A 20,984-nucleotide genomic window follows, 5' to 3' on the forward strand; every position below is an offset into this window, starting at 1 on the left:
GCCCAGACTGGGCTACGGTGTGAGAGCAGAAGGTGGATAGACTATCTTGAGAAGATAGACCAGAAGAAGGGGGTGTGTTCATCTTGAGGCTGGTGCCAAAGACTTTATCTTGCGTTTAGTCTGGACTAAGTATCACCTGCAATAAATACTAACTAGCAGAAATTACAAGGAACACGATGGTCAAATGGATGAATGTTTGTGTGATATGCAGTATTGTAACATGTTACTCATCGCGGGAATTCCTCTTTAATATCAGAAATAATACAGAATCCATTTTAATCTCTATTTTTAGTTCACATAAATTGCAATGCAAAAACATTTCCTATCCTTGCAGCCGTTTTTATTCTGGCCCCATCATTCTGCAGCGTATCTCTAACCACCTGCCTCTAAAAGGGCTTAGTTTCAAGTGACAATTCATGGCAAATGTCATTTATGAACATTTAGGGCCGAATGGGAGCTGTTTCAACGGCATCTTAAAGCAGAATTTAGCTCTCTTTAGTACTTCATTCAGAAATACAAAGATCTTTAGGAAGAGACTGAATGACCTATTAGGATTAAAAAAAAAAACATTAAGCTAAAAGCCAAAGAATACAATTTTCACCTCAATGACAACTCTTACGTCACTCTTGAAAAGGAGACTTAAGCACTTGGAAGTCTGTTTCATTGACTTTCTATGGGTCTTAGCTCTTAAGTCATTGAGGTCCTTTTTGAAAACTTTACCCTATATTTTAAATAAAAGTATTTCTTCAAATCACAGAAATGGGGTGGGAGGGAGGGGAGGGGAGGGCTTCCCTGACTTTTCTGATGAAAGACTATTCACTAATCATTTAACCAAGACTGACAAATGTAATCCCCTTTTAAGAGCAGGATTTTTACTCTTGTTTCAGAAGAAAGGTTATTGCTTAAGCAATCTACTGAACTGACTAAAGTTTGAAGTTAGTGAATGGGACAGGGATGTAATTGCAAACTATAATCCCTCATTGTCCTCTAGTTGGAAACCAAAATAGCCATGTTAGTGTTAATAAGTTGCTGTTAAAATTTAAAATCCCAGCAACATCTTTCTCTCTCTCTCTCTGGGTGATTATTTATTTCTGATTTTCATCCATCTCCAGCCCAGGACAAATCTGTCTTACTGGAAAAACACAGTGAATGTCTTAAAGAAAATCAGAGGCTTCGTGGATTCTCAAAAAGGAAAGGAGGACTTGTGGCACCTTAGAGACTAACAAATTTATTTGAGCATAAGCTTTCGTGAGCTACAGCTCACTTCATCGGATGCAAGATTGGATACAGACTAACACAGCTGCTACTCTGAAACCTGTCTTCATGGATCCTGTATGTGCAAAAGATCAGTGAATAATATTAACGCAGTATTTGGGAGGGAATGAGTGCTGCGGTACTGAATGGCTGGGGGAGACCAGGAATAGGCAGGAACTAGATTGATTTGGGGGTAGGCTGGAGATTCCTTCACCTCTGGATCATCAGTTCAAATCTAGCCAGCATCAGTAGCGGCAGGAGGTTGTTACCATCTGATGGTTATTCGACCTGCATGAAATGGGTTTCTTTAATCTCAATTCTGCTCCCAATGGACTGGTATCCTTGCAAAAACAACCATGGCAGTTGAAACTAATTGATGACCTTTGTGGCAGCCTGAAAATAACTTGGCTCCAGACCGCATGACCTCCCTCCCTTAACTTGCTGCATTTTTTTTTTTTTAAATAAATTGTGACCTCAGCATTCTTTTCTGCCATGACAAGCAGCCAGCCCTATCTGTGACATACTTTCCCTCCAGGCTGCCCTGACTTGCTAATGGCTCATCCATCAAAGACGAAGCTTACTTTTTAAATGTTGCTGAGTGTGGCTTTTCAAAGGCTAAGGCTTTGGGTTGTCTTCAACCCCCCCCCCCACCATATTTTAAAATGAAAACTATTTATAGGGGTGCGGGTCTAATCTTAGACCTGTTAACCAAGGCAGGGACTCCGATTTAATGTGTGAAAGCAGTACAGTTCATGTGCACGTTCCCTCTTTAAAATGTTACCAGTGGGGATGATGCTTCTGTGCCTGGTTTCTCGTTTGATCATGACTTGCTGATTGTGTTGAGAGTTGAGCCCTGTGAATTGAACTGTTTAACGCTTGCTGTGGCTATTGACACACCTCCCTGTAACAGGCTATAACTCTTCCCTGTGCTCTTTTTGTTTGGGATTGATCTTATAGATAAGTAGGAATGAAAGCCACATGAATCCTTGCAGTGCGTTCTAGGCTTCCTTCTCAATATATTTTTGCAGTGTTCTGACACACTGTTATTTCCCAGAAACTTTTGCTACAGTCTCCTTTAGTGTTTCCATAGTCTACAGAACTACAGTTTGCTTTCCGGTCTTCTGAAGATGACCTAAATGTAAATGCTTGAATGACTGAATTCTCGACCAATGGAGGAGTGGAGGAAAGATTTTGAAAGGCCTTTATTAGTTTGTAACCATAGTGAAGATAAATAGTTTGAACACCTTTTGGTGAAACCTATATAATACGGAAATGAACTGGGTAGTGTATGGGCACTGCGGCCCTCTAGTGTTGGAATCAGGACTGCTGAACTATGTGTCATGAGACCTATACTGATAGCAACTAAAGGAAGCTTGGTGGTCCAACTTGGTGGTCCCACTGGACCAGCTCCTTCCAACCCCCAAATACATCCCTTCCCCTCCTCTCTCCAGCAGACCTGTTCTACAAAAAGGAATCCTCCATGCAGTGTGACCTTGCATATACGGTGTGTGTGTGCGGTCACGCTGTGCAGGGGACACCATTTTGTAGAGCGCCTATTTCAGTAGGTAGATTGCGGCGGTGCCCTATGATGAGCTTCCGACCCACAGCACTGAAAATGTTGGACCTTGGCGGGGGCCTGTACGTTTGTAGGAAGATGATCTGTGCTCCGTTCATGATGAAAAGCAGGAAGTTCTAAGTTTGCCCTGGCACGCAGCATACCTATAACCATAAAATCTTAGCTGGCTGCAAGTTGGTTACGATGCCAACCAGATCTGGGACACCAGTGCGATAAGGAAAGATTAAAATGATCCTGCAGCTCCTCTAACGAAACACAAGCTGCTGCACAGACGCTATTCCAGATCATGGTGTGTGGAACGGGGGAGCGAAGCACAAATTGGAGTTGGCTTTGTTCATAACCCTGTAGCGATCAGAGCTGTGCAACATGCTCCCAAAGAAGGAACTCCTTTGAATTTCTGGGTTTTATTATACACTCTGAACTGGGCTCGTGGACACTGTTGTGGGCCCAGTTTTCAGGAGAGGTGGGGAAGGAGGCAGTGTTCTGTGAAAGCAGGTGAAATTTGGCTGTTTCAAATGTCTTTTTGGTTTAACCTCAGGCTGAGGCCATAGTGGTAGGGAGCAGAGTTCCTCAAACAGAAGTGTCTGCGCACATCCATGTGATGAAACCTCTGTGGCTGGTCTAACAGTGTGGTGGGAACCAGCATTGGTAACAGGACCCTAGTTGGTGGGGAAGAGAAGCCTTTTTCCTTCCTTTCATTTCCTCCAGCTTCTCACGCCGGGGGAACATTATGGATGGGACAGATGCTCATAACAGAGCACTATGTGAGTAGATGTAGTTTTGTTTGAGGGCCTAAGGAAAGAGCTAAGATTCATACCAACTTAAATGCTGAAATTGTTGTCAGCTTGGGTGAAATCCTGGACCCATTGATGTCTGGGAGATTTTTCCATTCGCTTCGATGGAACCAGGATTTCACACCCTGTCTGCAAGGGAGAGAATTTTATTTGAAGTTCCAGGATGTTCTTCTGTAGTATAACACCTTGCTACCCAAAGCAGTGTTCAACCATTTTGGTGCAGGCGGGGGAGAGGCAGGGGGAATCTGAGTTGACCAAAGATGACCTGTTGGGTTTGACTGACTTGAGCAGAAAATGCAGAATCTAGAAAAACATTAATTCAGTGAGCCCTTGTAGGCCTAGTTTGTTTAGCCAAAATGATTTACACGCGCACCTTGCTGTGAAAGTCTTGTGCCTTGCTGTACAATGTATCTTAACTGTGTGCTTTCTTACTAGGTGTGCTGGGCACACGGCTCCCTCCGTCTTGCCTTTGAGATTCCCTGCTAGTGAGGGCCGCTGTACAGCGTGATGGACTTGGACCCATATGCAAGCATGCAGGTCGGGATGCGGGTGGTCCGCGGAATTGACTGGAAATGGGGCAATCAGGACAACGGCGAAGGGAACGTTGGGACTGTGGTTGAGATTGGCCGGCAAGGCAGCCCAACAACACCGGATAGGACTGTGGTGGTCCAGTGGGATCAAGGGACCAGAACCAATTATCGGACTGGATTCCAAGGAGCCTATGACCTTCTCCTGTACGATAATGCACAAATAGGTAAGGCCAGTGAAATATTAGTTGGACATTGACAAGAGGTGCAGCCATGTATTTCAGTAAAGCTTTCTGTTTTGGCATACACAATGTCTGGCTCAAATGACAGCCATCCTCTCCATCTCCAGGTCTCGGAGTTGCTAGGGAGACTCGGTATGGGTGTAGATTGGTAGCCAGGAATTCTGGCATACGAATTCTGTGACACGGGAGGGGGGGAATCACTAAATATGTGTCTGATTCATTTGTAAAAGGAAGATAATACTTCTCTGCGTGTATTCGTTAGTGTTAGCACTTTCCATTTTCAGAGTGCTGGGCAAGGTACCAGTATCACGGGAGGTTAAATATCATCAGAGACAGCATGTGAACTAGGCTGCCACGGTAGTAGCCATACATGCCCAACAAGTCACCTGGGTCTTCGTCAAACATTCCGTCCACTGCTCTTGGCTCATTGTCTTTTCACGCCTTTAAATATTCTCACATTTAGAATGACAGAGCACAACTGCCCAGCGCTTTCACCTAAACAACAATATCTTTTTTTTTAAGGGGTGGTGGGGAAAAGATAAACCTCAGCTACTTAAAAAGCAGAGGCTGGTCTGAAGCCAAACCCCAGGTCCAAGCAGCCCTAGAACTTTGGGAAAGGTCTGACCCCAGGCCAGATGTAGCTTCTGGATTCAGCGGGTGCACTGTACTAAACTCTGTTGTAAATTCATGGGGGGCAGCCTAAAATCCATAGGTCAGCGTCACCCCCCTTCACCTCCTTGCCGCACTAATCCTGGCCTGGTGTGGAGGGGAGCTGGAGAGTGATCCTGCCCCACACTCACCCGGCAGCAGTGGCTCCTGTCCCATTGGGCTGGGCCCAGCTCCGGGTATTGTGACCTTACACAAGGAGCTGCAGTACCAGTGGTCTTTGCCCTCATAAATATCATTAATATGAACCTGTAGGTACCTATCCATGAAGTATAAAAAAAAAATCCATTGTCTTTGCACCCTCGTTTTTGCTTTCTGTGGGTACTGTTGAAACCATGCTAAAGCTATCCTTGCTGACAGACTCAAACTTTGCAGCTCAGAACCAACTCTTAAGAAAAGCAGTTTAATTTCCATCACCTTCGTGTTTGACTCCAACAGCTTGAAAATTGCACTAGCCCAAAGTCTAGGACTGGCAAAATGCCTACAAAACTTACTGTTAGATCTGAGATACCATTACATGGTTTGATAGATACCTTGTAAGTTTCTGGGGCCAGATGTGGATGCTTTATATCATTTGAATGCCAGGTATCAGCCTAAAATTTCTCTGATTTATTCTACTTTGCAGTTGAATTTTGATGCGACTTTTAGCAGCTATTGTCCTGAGAACCCTGAAGCCAGAAACCAATGCTTTATACTATTGGGAAGCAGAGACTCAAGGCTGCTTTCAGATGTAATATAAACTATTTGGGTCAAATTCTGCCTGCAATGTAAATCCAGAATGTTTTACTCAAAGTTAGAGTTGCTCCGGACTTGCACCAGGAGAGCTGAGCAGAGAAGTTGACCCCCTGATCTCTAATGCAAGCAGTTAGAGAGATGCTGAACATATGTAGGAAACTATTGCAAAGGATTGTGGGAACAACTTTTCAGATATGGATGCCTGAGGTATGTAGGCACCAAAATAAAAATGCCCCTGATTTTCATAGTTGCTGTGTAATGCCAGATCCCTCGGGAGCTATGAAAATCAAGCCTCTCCTGTTTAGAAGACTCACTCTAAGCAGCCAGAAGCGAACATTTTGGCATAGTTTTACCAATGTTGCTGGGTCATGTAAACGATTTCCAGTATTCTTGGGCCAGTGATCAGAAGGATGTAAGGGAGGGATCCACTTGTGACTGCTTTGGGTCCCGGATTTTCAATTGTTCTTAATGAAATCTGAGAGGAGACTGGTGTCTGGAGATGGAGAATTCCTGTTTTAATGAATTACTCCTGGGTTTTGTGTGCATCTGTGATCGGAGAATAAAGGGAAATACATTTTGATAAAGCAATTGATGTATTTAATAAAGATTTTCATTGTTGAGCAGAAAAAACTGCTCTGAAGAAAATCAAAAGTTACTCCCATGTAACATCATTTTAATGAAGCATTTGAGTTCATTTGCTTTATTCTTCTGTCGCAAGAGCATGAAAAAGGCACTGAAAGCAGCCATTAACCGCTAATCCAGAGTAAATGGGAGGTGCTCCCATACAGATGCTCACTGAGCTTCCGAGGCCCCTTTTCTTGTTGAGACTTTGCATCTTAAACCGTTATTAAAACTTCATTTTCAAAGTAACCCTCCCCATGAATGCAGAACAAGCTCCCCAGTACTCTGTGCACTGCTGCTGCTTAGTTATGTTTCAAATTCTCTGAGACACGTGTTCAACATCAGAAGGGCTGAAAAGCGAGAACCGTTCCATAGGAAAGCTTCCCAAGCAATCTCACTGGAGTGGTGCTTGAGCTGGGGCGTGAGTGCTGGGTTGCCAGTGGCTGAGGGAAAGATCATGTATTTTCGTGGGGAGCGCTCTGATCTGAAACCCTTTCTGCTTCGTGCGCCAGGCTGAGCCGTTAGCCTAATCCTCCTCCTGCAGAGGCTGGCGAGGCATGGCTAGGTTCGGTCAGGCAAGCCGATGTGGAGGAAGCAGGAAGAACGGGCTGCTTTATTTTGTTGCCGCTCTTCTTAGGAGCAGCTCTAAGCATGAGCTGGGTAGGCAGCCACCTAGGGCATTAATGGCTAAGGTTTGCCAAAAGGTGAGATTCCCCAAACCCATCGAGTGTCAGTGGGATCAGAGTGCTTAACTCTCCTGGGCGTGTCTGGAAATTCCAGCCCAGTTTTCAAGGCTGGGGGGCACCATGCTGCTTAAACACTGCCGCAGAAAAGCTTTCTACTTCTTCCTCAAGCCTTGAGGGGTGGCTTGTGAAGCCAGCTGGCCAGGAGTCAGTCATGACTGCTAGTGGGGAGAGGAGGGAAGACCGAGGAGAAAGATGGAGGCGACCTGGGAAAAGGAAGAGATGGAGACCTGCTGTCGTGCCTCAGATGAAAGACAGAGGGAGGGAACCAGAGGATTCTTTTCCTGGGGTACCAGGATCCTAAAGCCTGCCTGCCCTTGTCTCGCAACTGATAGCAAATTGTCTGAGGCTAACAAGACATCCCTTGGGCTTCCTATAGATGGAGCCAGAAGAGGACCTCTGCGCTAGAATAGTATAGTCAAGTTTTCAGGAGTGAGGATGAATGCATGGAAAACTGAAGTGCTCAGATACTATTGGAGTGGGGCATAGAAGTACCATAGATATATAAAAGCAGTGTTTAAAGGCTTTGGCAGGAGTTAAAACAAGTAGAGCTGCAGGACGAGTGTGTCAAGCCGATCACCTTTTGCGAGTGGACTCTGCCGGTGTAACATTTCCTAACAATAAACAGTCCAACTTATTCTCTGTGCAGGGTGTGGGTAGGAAGGTGAAATGGGAACTTCAGATCCTCTTGTACAGGAACCTGCTGAAAGTGGTTCACAACAGTACAGCACTCGGAGTACCCTCTTAAGTCAGGGGTTCTCAAACTTCATTGTACTCCGACCCCCTTCTGACAACAACAATTACTACACGACCCCGGGAAGGAGGGCTGAAGACCGAGCCCTTCCACCCCGGGCAGGGGGGCCAAAGCCCGAACCCTGCCCCCTTGGGGAGGGCGAAGCCAAAGTTTGAGGGCTTCAGCCCTGGGCGGGTGGAGGCTGTAACCTGAGCCCCACTGCCCAGGTCTGAAGCCTTCAGGCTTCGGCTTCAGCCCTCGGCGGTGTGGCTTGGACTTCTGGCTTCAGCCTCAGGCCGCAGCAAGTCTAATGCCAGCCCTGACAACCCCACTCAAACAGGGTCACGACGCGCTTTTGGGTCCCAACCCACAGTTTGAGAACTGCGGCTCTAAGTAATGCCATCTGAGCTCTGTCCAGTGCATTCAGCCTCTGATGGGTTGTGTGTGTATTTGGGTTTTTTAGGTGTGCGCCATCCCAACATCATCTGCGATTGTTGCAAGAAGCACGGGATCAGAGGCATGCGGTGGAAGTGCAAGGTGTGCTTTGATTATGACTTGTGTACGCAGTGTTACATGAACAACAAGCACGACACCTCACACGCCTTTGAGCGCTATGAGACTGCCCACTCACGACCGTAAGTCCTTGGCTGCTCGCCAGATGATGAAAGTTAACCATGTTGAGTTGTGAAAGTCCCAGGGAGCTGTTTGGGGAGCTTTGCGGAAGAGTGTGAGGCTTGCGCCTGTATTCTTGTCAGTAGGATTGGTTGGGGAAAAGAAAAGTTTTTGTTTGTTTTAAAAAAATGTAATTTATTGAAACATTTCTGGATTTTGGAAAAAAAACAAACCAGAATTTTCATGAAAAAGTCATGTTAAATGTTCAGTGTTTCTGCCAAAAATTTGCTTGACGTTTTAGACCAAAACAAACTTGAAATATGTAAACTTTCAATCAGCTCTGCTATTCGGGATCTTGCACTGTACTCTTGTCTAACCGCTGAATGTCTATAGGCAGTTCCATTGCCTGCAAGAGTTCCAGAATCAGGCCCACACTCAGTACTGCCTCTTTAACAGCAAAGGGCCCCTGGATTAACTCTGTACTGTGTGCTGGAGCCATCTTTTTAGCATTTACAGAGACGTCTAGTGTTTCTGGAGAAATGTTCACAATTATGTTATTTATCAAGCATCCAAAGGTATACCAGGCTGTTCTCCTTGATGTCCATGACTGTTGCTGTAACTTGTAACAGGCAGACAATGCAAGACCCAACTGCTGGGTGTATGCTGTCATGGGGAACAGACTCCCAGCTCTGTCACAGTTTCTCTGTGCCACCTTGGAAGTGTCACTTAGCCTCTCTGAATCTCTACTATCCAGCTGTGAAAAGGGGATTTTAATACTGACCTATTGCTGTACAGAGGATGTTTTGAGTCTTAATGTTTGCAGAGCCTTGGATGACTTGCCCATGGATGTATGGGTACAGACTGCCAGATTAGGGAGAAGAATGCCGGAGTCCTGGCTCTCTTATCTCCTTCTCCCCTCTCTCCACAACACCCCTTCTTTCTAACCACTAGATCTCATTGTCTATGCAAATCCTCTTCACTTATATAGTGGAATGCAGTTCCTGATTGTCTATAATGCGGCACACAGTGTTTATAAAAACTGTTGCTTTTGGGATTCGGGGTGGGAGGAAAAGCAGTCATTCACAACAGTCCTTCACCACCTCCCAGTTTTCTCTCCAAACTTCAACCTCTCCTCTTCCCTGTCTTGTGGTCCATGAGCCACCCAGCACTTGGGATGAGTCCACTGAGCTTGCAGTAGCTAAGCCTGGAGTTTGAGGTATAATTCTGAGTGTACTTGGATCCTGCCAGTTTGTCCCAGACTCTACCTGGTAGGTCTGTCTACACCAGTGCTAAATTGGAGTAAATCATTTCTATTCTGAGTTGATGGGCTTTCATCCAGACTTCACAGTGATGTAAATGGTTACAGAGGTGGCAGGGCAATGGAGAGAGAATCTGGCCTCTGGTGTGTGAATCGTGTTTGTTTAGTGAGGGAAGTAATGTCAAAGGAATGCAGAGGGCCTGATCATGGGTGAGCTGTAGAGAGGAAGAGTGCAGGGGATGTCCTTCTGTAGGCGTTACGATAATACAAATAGTAAATCCCTAGTGCATCAGTGCCACCGAAGGCCTTTCCATAGCCTTCATTTACACTAGTATCAGAGTTCCTCACAAACTTCAACATAGTTATTCTCGCAACAGTCCTACAGGGCAGGGCTGGTGTCCCCATTATACAGATGGGGAGCTGAGTGATGATGCGACTTACCTGTGGTGTCAAGGAAAGCCTGAGGTGGAGCAAGGACGTGAACCCAGATTATCAGCTAGTGCCCTAACGATTAGGCCATCCTTCCTCTCTGACTGCAAAGCTTTGAGGGGCACAAGACCCCGAGGCTGGCAGTAGGATAGCAGGTGGGGTGCTAGCAGTCTGACCTGTAGCTGAATCCCATAATCGTTTTTGGATGAGTATTTGCCCTGGTGAGCCAGGTACCCTCTCCTCCCTCCCTTGAAAGACACATTTGCAAAATTTTTTCTCCTTCATGTCAGTGCAAACATTTTATTATATTGGGTGTTTTTTTTAAAGATTAAGGCCTCCTGGTATGTTACGCAATCGACACATAGATGACTTACTGTACCCCCTTCCCTTGCGTGGGAGTGACTCCCATTGGAGTTAATGGAAGTTCTGTTTGTGGAATTGAATCAGCATGGACACTGTTCAGAGTTCTAGCAAAATGATGCAAATCATTTGATATTCTGTCAAAGAAGACTGTCTCTCTGAGCCTTGCGGCTTGTGTTATCCATTAAGATTAGAACATTTCTCGCGGTTGCATTAATATGACAATCCAACCAGATAACATTGTGAAATGAGCTTTGGGATTCCTGCAATGCGTTCTCTCTCCACATATAATAATTAGTCTGTTGCAATGCTACAGAGAAGTAACCATTCATCCCATTCAGCAGAGTGGTTTAGAGCTTAGCCGTTAAGTTGCATGATCCCAAGTCCAAAAACAATTACTGTAAATGGCTGTGCTGACCCAAGTCAGCTTCAGCGCTCCAGTTCCCATGGACTTGCAATGATTGCATAGGACACTGCTGTATGTACCGTGCATACCTTTCAATGCCAGCTCTGCCATCCTTTCTGACCCTGATCGGGAACACCCAAGAATAACGCCCTTTTTTTTAAATCAAGGCGGCTGCTGGGCAGCTTTCTCCCCGACTCTCCTGTATACAGAACGTGTGGTCTTTTCTGAGGATGCTATATGGGAAAGGAGGCAGATGGATCAACTTGTCCTCTTAAGGCCACAGCACAATGTGAACTCCTGAGCTGCTGGAATTGGGCAGTGGTGCACAGGGTGCCAATGTGAAGCAAACTGCTGGAAGCTATGCCAGTAAAGCTGTTGGACCTGTTCCTGCCTGGTCTGCTTGGATTTACCAAGACAGCTCAGGGAGGGGGGCAGTTTTACAGTCTAGTGCACAGAGAGTTGCCTGAGCCAACTCTAACAATCACTTTGGACTGGGCACACTGGGTCCTTTTTGGCACCATACTGAGGCAGTCTTCTCCCCAAGAAGTCTCAGAACTTTCTCAGGCTTGAGATGAGAGGGGTTTTTTTGTTTTTTACCCTTTTCCTGCCATTGTCTGTCTTACGTACAATATATTTTTTTTCCTTCGGAAAAGCTTTGCAACAGAGAATGGAGCTAGTGTAATTTTCCTGTTTTTTCACAGGAGTCCTGCCATTGAATGAGAGAGGCCCATTGCATTTTAATTCTGCCAGCAGCTTCCGCTAACTCGTGAAGGTGTAAGATTACCATGAGGTGACTGTGTTTGCTGGTGAACATCCCCAGAATTCAGTTTTTAATCCCAACTTGCCTGTCCATCCCCTGACGCTTGGTTGGAAACGCTCACAGCCAGCCAACAAATGGGGCATTTCAGGCAGCTAGCCGGGGAGTTCCCAGACTTCATATAAATGCATGTTGCTTGTAGTCCTGCTAAATTCATAACTCTTGCAGCCCACACACAACATGTTGACGAAACTCCTGGTGTGTTCCTCTGGCCAGCTAGCAGCATGGTGGGTGGTGGCCATTTTCTCAGTTCTTCAACAAGCTGGCTTAGCTGGCTTGAAAATCTGGCAATTCGTGTGAAAATGGAGGGTTAAACACTCAGTGAGTGAATGTAAAGCAGGGAATTGCTTCCGGTGCATAGGAGGCAAGTGGGAAGCTGGGAGATAGAGGGACCAGAACAGACAGACTCAGGGGATTGTGGGATAGTATTGATGGACTATTTAAATGTGAACTGGCAACATGAGCTTCAGCTGTGACCTCAATGCAGAGGGAACGAGGCTTGATCAAACGCTATACCAGAATGCTGGCTTGTACATATTCCCCTGAGTCAGCCACTGAGCCCAGATTTGGCCAGGGGGTGGTGCATGTTAAGGAGCTTTGTGTGTGGACATTAGGGGTATTTGGGCATAAACATATGACAGACCCCAGGTATACTGTGCAGTGTAGACACACCCAGACTGATTCCTTCCTGTTTATCTTAACTCACTTTGAAAGTGCATTAAACTGAACAGGAACAAGTCACTCTTATTCCAGAACAGGAGTAACTGCACTGCGTTAATCAGGAACAACTCTATGTGTAGACAAGTCCTAACTACAGCATTAAGGACTTGCCTTGTCCTCTGAACTCGGTCTGGTTGGGACTCGTACGTTAAGCAGCAGAATTGCAGGTCACTACCTGTTTTGATTGCTACCTCCATAAAACCTGTTCACTCTGCAGTCCAGCCTTCCATAATACACTCAATTAATCCTATCCTCCTCCTCCCAGTAGTGTGTCAGGCACTTGGATTGCTTTCACAGGATGCGACTGCGTTCAGGGGAATATTTGTTATGGTATCGGAGTTATGATGTGTGTTCGGTGGGATATCGGGATTATGAGGGACTTTTAACACCGATATCTCAGGGGACGAGGGTGTTAATCCTGCTTCTATTGAAACCAAAGACAAAACTCCCATTGATTTCAGTGGGATAGCACCATTTGCAAGCATCTAAGGAACACAGCCAAGGTTGGCTAGCCCAGAATTCAGACACAGTTCTTTTTGCACGTGGCAGTTTGCAAAGACCACCAGAGTCCTATGGTTGCGCTGTTGGTTTTTCAGTTTTTTCAACAAAAATGCTTCAATTTTTTTTGCTTTTTAAAATTGGCACCATCCTCTCATGCCCGCCCTGTATCTGTGCTGTTGCAAGGGCAGAAATTCCTGTCTCTAGCTTCCAAAGAGGACTTTGTTAACCAAAGTGAGAGAGGGGAGGAAAGCCCCTGAAACATTATTGACTAGTTTATTTGACACTGGACTTCAGAAAAGATTCTGGCTTGGATCCTAAGCTTCAGCTCTGGGCCTCTTATTTTATTTTATTTTTATTTCTATTCTGGTCACTCCCAAAAACCCAGCCTGGACGGAGATCTCCATCAAACTAGGTACTGTACAAACACACATGACAGCCCAGTCCCTGCCTTAAAGAGCCTACAGTTGAATGCACCAATCCTGCAGTGAACTCCATGTGGGCAGGCCTCGCTGCAGGGTCTAGACCTAATTTGACATGACTCAACAGATGAGTGTGGCCTGCAGTAGGAAGGATGGAGGCTGGGCATAATCAGACTAATGGCCAGTTCATGCAGCCCTTATTGGCTCAATGTGAGTGACCTTCACCATGGGTATTGGGCCCGCACAAGGCCTGCGCACCGCTTGCGTCCCACGTACAGCTTGACATGCTGGAGGAAAAGTCCCCATTGGCCCCCTCCCATGGTCCTGTCGTCTCTGAAGATGCAGGGAAGAGAATCCAGTAGCCGCTGCCAGGCAGAGCGTAAGGGTGCATGGCACCTGCTGTTCATCTTGCTTGTTTTGAGTTCGAGTTTTACTCAGTCCAGTAGGAAAGGGCTCGTATTTCCATCCATTTCCTTTCCGCGGTGGATTGTTCTGCTGTGGGGTGGGGGAGCATGGCACAGATCGAACGATGGATTTTTAACAGTAGTGGGAGGTGTGTGGGAATGGCTCATGAGCTGTACCTCTCATTGTGTTTAAACCCACAGTAATCCCAAATAAATGGAGCATACGTTAGCTTGAGCTATGTCCCTCCAGGTATGGAATGGATGACAAAACGGGACCCAGCACAAACCTAACAGCGATGTGAGAGAGCTTTCGTGAGTCTAAATAGGGAGAGAAGGAAGCACAATGGTTGTATCTAGGTTGCACACTTGGTTTTTCATGCTGTTTGCTACATTCAGTGTCTCTGTAATTTACTCTGTGAGGTCTGCATGGGTCAGAGAAATTGTAGCTCCAGAAACACAGGGTGGGAGCTTCCTATTGTGGAAGGCTGCAATTTTAAAAATGAATCAGAAATACACACTGGGCTCAAACCACTGGGCTCAGAAGGGAGGCAGGATATCAGAGTGCTTTTTTGTTTGTTACCCTGCAGGATATTGTAATATAACTGTGAGGTACATGTTTTTATGCAACAACCTTCACGCTGGGAATTGCCAAACTACATGAAGCAATTTTATTAAGAGATGCTTTGCAATTTGGGAGTAGGAGAGACTAGGTATAGCTTTGTTTTGGTGCAAGGGGAATTCCATGACTTTTTATGTCTTAGCTGCTGTAGTCTTGTTTCGGGTTAAGAATGGAGTAAAAGCCCTGATGTAAAAAAATGGAATGAAGTAATCAAAAAAAGAGATCCCACATAGATGCTTCCTGGTGTTGTGGGTTTTTTTTAAGTGCCTCTCTTGAACATCTGATATTTGGGCTGCAAAAGCAAATTCCCTAGACGAGGGGGCAGCCTTGCCGAAGAACAAAACTTGCCTACTTATGAATCAGTGAACCCTGAGCAGTGCCAATGGGAAAGCTGCAAAGAGAATGTGGCTTGTATCATTCATTTTAATTTTTTTTCTGTAAAGTAGAAGAGGGAACCTGTGGCAGCTCTCCAGAGACCTGCAAAGCCTGCATGTTAAAAGGAGATTGTAACTGTGGTTTTTTTTTTGTTTGTTTTAAATAGGCTACGATAGACTTAATATTTAGAACCTCTTATCTCCTTTCTCCTTCTGGATGTGGGGATCTTTTGATTATTTAGGATTAGGAAATGAACAGCCCCTAGCGTAGCAACACTTTTTCAAGCCTCGGGCAACATACTACGCTGAGCCCACTTGGGTGTTAATGAGCACAAACATTTAAAGCAAGGAAGCTGCTCGGGGGAGAGCCCACCAGAGTTTGCAGCATCCCATGATCTTGGTTCAGTGGAACCATTTCCAGAAACTGCTGGCTCTGTTACAACATTTTCACCACTTCCACCTCTCTTATTTGTGGCCCCATGGGGTGGATTTGAATGTTGGCGTTTTGGGTGACAAGAGAACACAGTCCCCTCAATGGAACTGCATTGGCCTTCAGGGGGAGGAGGGAGTTAATTTGACATGGGACATCCCCTCTTCCCATGGACCAGTAGCCACCTGTCCGTGTCTCTTCCCATCCTGGCTCCGTTAGCTCTGTGTGCTTGGCCCAGAGACATGGCTGTGTCCTATGAACTGTTTTGCCCCAGTATATCACCATCGTTAGGCTCCCCTGTGACTTTGCAGATGAAAAGTGCTCCATAAATAGCCTGTGGGACATGTTTGTGTAACGAATGGCCATCCGCTTTCCCTCCCTTGCTGGACCCCAAGTGGATGAACTCTGTGGCTAAGCCGAGACAAGACAGGCACTGGAGTGTGTGCGAAGGCTCGGTAAATCCGAGGATTTAAGAGGCCCTAAGCACTGGCAAGCACACTGGGGGGTCCCAAATCAGCTTTGGAAATACCCCAAAAATACCTATTCACCTGAAGGTCCTTTAAAGCCCCCAGGGGACCTTAGTTCAACCCACTGGCAGCAGACAATTCTGATTGTTACTCTTGTAACCTGGCTCTGGTATTGCCTGAATATTGTATGTGCTGGGACTGGTCAGCAAGTTACTAGCTGCTCCAGGAAGGCACAACAGGTCCATTTAAAAATGAAGCTAGAGTTTGCTGGCTCCTGTGCTTCCAGCCAGGCTCTTTGGGGTTCAGCATTTCAGCGCAGGGCATGTCAGAGTGCTTCGCTCATGCAGCATCCCTCGAAGCTTATGGGGTGGCTAGACCTAGGCCTTCTGTTCCAGGGATTTGGCCTGGGTGTAAAAGGTGATTTGCACTAGCGGGACTTCTTACCCCAGTCCAGCACTCTGATGCTCAGGGGTTGCACTAGGACAGCTCGATGGGTGTAGCTAGAGCGGTGCCACGTTCCCAGTGTCAGGAAGCAGGGCACTTGGCTGGTGCTGTTAACAAGTAGGTGGGAGGAATTCTGCTTCCTGCCCTCACCAAGGTTCTAGCTGCCCCACCCATCGCAACTGGTTGTTTAAAGTATTTTGAGTCTGGGAGCTCTCGCCTAATGTGTTCTGTGTTGGCTTCGGTTCAGTATCTGTGTCGTTGATTGCGCTGTGCATCATTTCTCTGGGCTTATGCCACATCTCGGTTAATTGCACTCCAGCTTCCCACCTGGCCCGCCACAGAGAATGGCCACTCTCATCTTGTTGACCTAGACAGCTAACCCAGTACCAGTTTCTTTAGTGATGGGCCTGATGCCTTTGTACAGGAGCAGCAGAAGAGGGTTTTGACAGTCAATGCTTAAACGTTAAGGAGCAGACTCGGATGAGCTATGGTTTTTAATGCTTTCCATGCCAGGACTCTCCTCCCACCTGGCCAGGATCTAGCCTGGGGTGGCTAACCTGAGCTTGAGAAGGAGCCAGAATTTACCAATGTACATTGCCAAAGAGAGACAGTAACATATCAGCAGCCTCCAATCAGCTTCCCACTCCCAGCACCTCCCACCCTGCAGATCAGCGCCTCTCCACACCTCCCGATCAGCTGTTTCATGGCATGCAGGAGGCTCTGGGGAGGAGCAAGAGGAGCGAGGGCAGTGCAGGCTCAGGGAGGGGGCAGGAAGGGGTGGAGTGGGGGCAGGGCCTGTGGCAGAGCCAGGGGCACCCCCCTGAGCAGTGAGCACCCCCCGGCACATTGGAAAGTTGGCACCTGTAGCTCCAGCCCCGGAGTCGGTGCCTAGACAAGGAGCCGCATATTCACTTCTGAAGAGCCGCGTGGGGCTCCGGAGCCTCAGGTTGGCCACCCCTGATCTAGCCAGTTCCCACTTTGCCCCTGTCTAACAATATGGAAAGGGTGAGGTAGTTGTGACCCCTTGTGATGGCTGTTTTTTTGTGACCCCCTCTCCCTGATCCCCAGCCAGCCTGGTGGTCATGTTCCCCGGGTTGATAACCCATGTGAGAGAGTCCCAACCCATGCTGGGAGGTTAGAGACCATAGGAAGGGCATGGTTAGAGAACAAGATTAGGAGTTGGGAAATCTGGGTTTTAACTCCAGCTCTCTGCGACTCCCCGTGTGAACTTGGGGAGGTCACTGCCACTCTCTGCCTTGGTTTCTCCATCTCCAAAATGGGGATAACAACATAGGACTGCTAGGAGGCTAAATCCATGTTTGTAAAGAACGTAGGGATCCCAGGATCAAATGCTGGAGTATTTGCTGTATTACTAGGTCAAGTTCTGAGAAGTTCTTTCCTTGGCCTCTAATCTATCTTGACTTGGGCGAAGCTCCCACGGAGCAAGGAGAGTGTGAGAAGTGGGCGCATTATGAGTTGTACAATGGGAAAGGAAATGCCGGGGGTGATGGCAGACCGTGGGAGGGAAGCCTCAGAGTTCCCGCGTGGACCTGGATGAGGCCTGAGTGCTCTGCCCTCCCTTTCAGACCCAGTTTTGAGCCTGATCCTGCAAACACACACACAGGAAACTCTGCTTCCATTGTCTTCAAAGATAGCTTAATGTTGATGAACTATGGGAATAATAGACAAGGAACTTGCTCTCCTCACTGCTCTTTGATCTCTCCCGTGAACCTTAGTGAGCCTCACATTGGAGGCATGTGCACAGGGAGCTGCGTATTTCTGCAGATATGCGGCTGTTCAAAAATCCACTGAAGTCTCTTCCTCCCGGGTTTGACTGAGAGAACTCTGGAGATTTTGCTGAATTCATAACTAACTGTAGATGAAGTCCTAGCCTACAGGCTGTCAATAATAGCAGTATAACCAGCAGCCCTTTCTGTTCAGTCATTAATGGCTTATCTGGGAGTTGAATTGTAGAGCTAAAAACCTCCAGCTAGTCTAATATAGTTTATCAATAAGAAAATTGGTAGTTTTGTGAGATGGTAACATCTCCCTTATCTTTCATAAGCAGTGTGGAATTGATGACAGTCAACATTGCCCTGAGGAGCCCTTGTCTGCTTGATATGCTTCCTGGCTGAAGGTAGTGGCTAAAACTTTTTTTAAGGTTTGTAAATAGAATCATAGAATCGTAGGACTGGAAGGGACCTTGAGGTCATCTAGTCCAGTCCTCTGCACTCAAGGCAGGACTAAGTATTATCTAGACCATCCCTGACAGGTGTTTGTCTAACCTGCTCTTAAAAATCTCCAGTGACTCAGATTCCACAACTTTCCCTAGGCAATTTATTCCAGTGGTTAACTATCCTGACAGGAAGTTTTTCCTAATGCCCAACCCTTGCTGCAATTTAAGCTCATTCATTGCTTCTTGTCCTATCCACAGAGGTTAAAGAGAACAATTTTTCTTCCTCCTCCTTGTAACAGCCTTTTATGTATTTGAAAACTGTTATCATGTCCGCCTTCAATCTTCTCTTCTCCAGACAAAACAAACCCAATTTTTTCTATCTTTCCCTCATAGGTCATGTTTTCTAGACCTTTAATCATTTTTGTTGCTCTTCTCTGGACTTTCTCCAATTTGTCCACTTCTTTCCTGAAATGTGCCTCTCAGAACTGAGGCCTAATCAGTGGAGTAGAGCGGAAGAATTCCTTCTCGTGTCTTGCTAACAACGCTCCTGCTAATACAGCCCAGAATGATGTTTGCTTTTTTTGCAACAGTGTTACATTGTTGACTCATATTTAGCTTGTGATCCACTATGACCCCCAGATCCCTTTCCATGATACTTCTTCCTAGGCAGTCATTTCCCATTTTGTATGTGTGCAACTGATTGTTCCTTCCTAAGTGGAGTCCTTTGCATTTGTCCTCATTGAATTGCATCCTATTTACTTCAGATCATTTTTTCAGTTTGTCTGGATCATTTTGAATTATAAACTTATCCTTCAAAGCACTTGCAACCCCTCCCAGCTAGGTATCATCCGCAAACATTATAAGTGTACTCTCTATGCTGCTATTTAAATCATGGATGAAGATATTGAACAGAACCGGACCCAGAACTGATCTGTGCAGGACCCCACTTGATATGCCCTTCCAGCTTGACTGTGAACTACTGATAACTACTCTCTGGGAATGGTTTTCCAACCAGTTATGCACCCACCCTATAGTAGCTCCACCTAGGTTGCATTTCCCTAGTTTGTTTATGAGAAGGAACCCTAGCCAGTGGGAGCTGCGGGGGCAGCACCTATGGGTGAAGGCAGTATGCACTGCACAGAGCCGCCTGGCCCCTCCTATGCCTAGGAGCTGAGGGACATGGCACCACTTCCAGGGAGCCCCCTGAGGTAACTGCTGCTGGGAGCCCGCACTCTGAAGCCCCTCTCACACCCAAATTCCCTCCTGGAGCCTGCACATCATGCCCTCTCCCACACCCCAGCCCTGAGCCCGCTACTGCACCCTGAACTTCTCATTTCTGGCCCCAGCCCACATCCCTCCCACACCCAGCCCCATGCCTCAGCTCAAAGCCCTTTCCTGCACCCCAAACCCCTCATCCCCAATCCCAGCCCACAGCCACCTCCCAGACCCTGAATCCCTCATTTCTGGCCTCACCCCAGAGCCTACACCCCCAGCTGGAGCCCTCACCCCCTCCTGTACCCCAATCCCCTGCCCAGTAAAAATAAGTGAGTGAGGGTGGGGGGAGCGAGCGACAGAGGGAGGAGGGGATGAAGTGAGTGGGGGCCAGGGCCTTGGGGTTTGATCCAGGCTATTTCCTATTCTTCATTTGCCAACAATATACATACTTTTAGCAACAGATCTTATCTCCTGGATTGGCGAATTATAGAGGAAGGGTAATAGCAGAGTGCTTGAGAAATGTTTTATATCAGTGGTCCCCAACGTGGTGCCCGCGGGCGCCATGGCCCCCGCCGGGGCATTTATGGGTGTCCGCCATCAGGGCCAGCACCAAGGAACAAAGAGGAGAGGAGCGCATCCGCCAGAGAACCTGTCACCGAAATGCTGCCACCGTGCACTTCCGGCGGAGAAGCATTGCGGCTGAGAAGCGTTACTGCCCGCCACACTCTTCTGAAGGCAGGGATGTGCTCTTGGCCACGGAAAGGTTGGGGACCACTGTTGTATATTACATAATTTCTAATGCTAGATTGCTGTATGTATTTAGCTAGTGTCCTCCTTTAACTGGGGACAAATTTCGTGGCTGCAGTTTTAGCCTCTAGTTAACCGAAAGCACAACTCTCCCCGCAGGATGCATCCAGTGAAATGGGCTGCAGCTCACGAAAGCTTATGCTCAGATAAATTGGTTAGTCTCTAAGGTGCCACAAATCCTCCTTTTCTTTTTGTAGTCAGCTAGGTAGCTGATTGGGTCTCCAAACCAGGTACTTGGACAGCTGAATAATGGAATTGGCGCATATAATTTCTTGATGGCATGTAACAGGCAACTCAAGGCTGTTTTCATAATCAGGCCCACAGCCTGAGTGGTTACAGTGTAGGCCAACTTTAACTCTAATACAGAAGCTGAGTGACAGCTTGCCCATCTGATTACTTGCTATTCCATAAGAGGGAGGCATACTTATTTACCATAGCAACTTCTGCACCGAATGTTACCCTAGACTAGCTCTGAGCTGGTGGCCTAAAATCTACAGCAAGGGGCATTTCAGGCTGACTGCGGAGTCTGTGTAACGTGTTTCGATGAACGGCATGAATTTCCCCAGTTTCACACCCTGACTTCTCCCTCTTCCCCCTCTTTGCATCAACCTTTTCAACGTGGTCATCAAGAACAC

General features: G+C 46.8%; 1 protein-coding gene across 6 annotated transcripts in view; it reads left to right on the forward strand.

Moving 5' to 3' along the window:
- The window catches only part of MIB2 (MIB E3 ubiquitin protein ligase 2), a 108,181-nt gene that overhangs the window by 30,681 nt on the left and 56,516 nt on the right, over positions 1 to 20,984 (forward strand). For 5 of the 6 annotated variants that reach the window (XM_048825203.2, XM_048825204.2, XM_075121210.1 and 2 more), the window contains exons 2-3: positions 4,060 to 4,378; positions 8,355 to 8,526. In XM_048825203.2, coding sequence (XP_048681160.1) covers positions 4,132 to 4,378; positions 8,355 to 8,526 — 419 coding nt within the window. In that variant the 5' untranslated portion in view covers positions 4,060 to 4,131. Of the gene's footprint in view, positions 1 to 4,059; positions 4,379 to 8,354; positions 8,527 to 20,984 lie in introns of those variants that run through there. The other variant, XM_075121212.1, reaches the window with a different exon arrangement.

Source organism: Caretta caretta, chromosome 18 (assembly GCF_965140235.1).
Source record: "Caretta caretta isolate rCarCar2 chromosome 18, rCarCar1.hap1, whole genome shotgun sequence".
In the NCBI taxonomy this organism is placed as follows: domain Eukaryota; kingdom Metazoa; phylum Chordata; order Testudines; family Cheloniidae; genus Caretta; species Caretta caretta.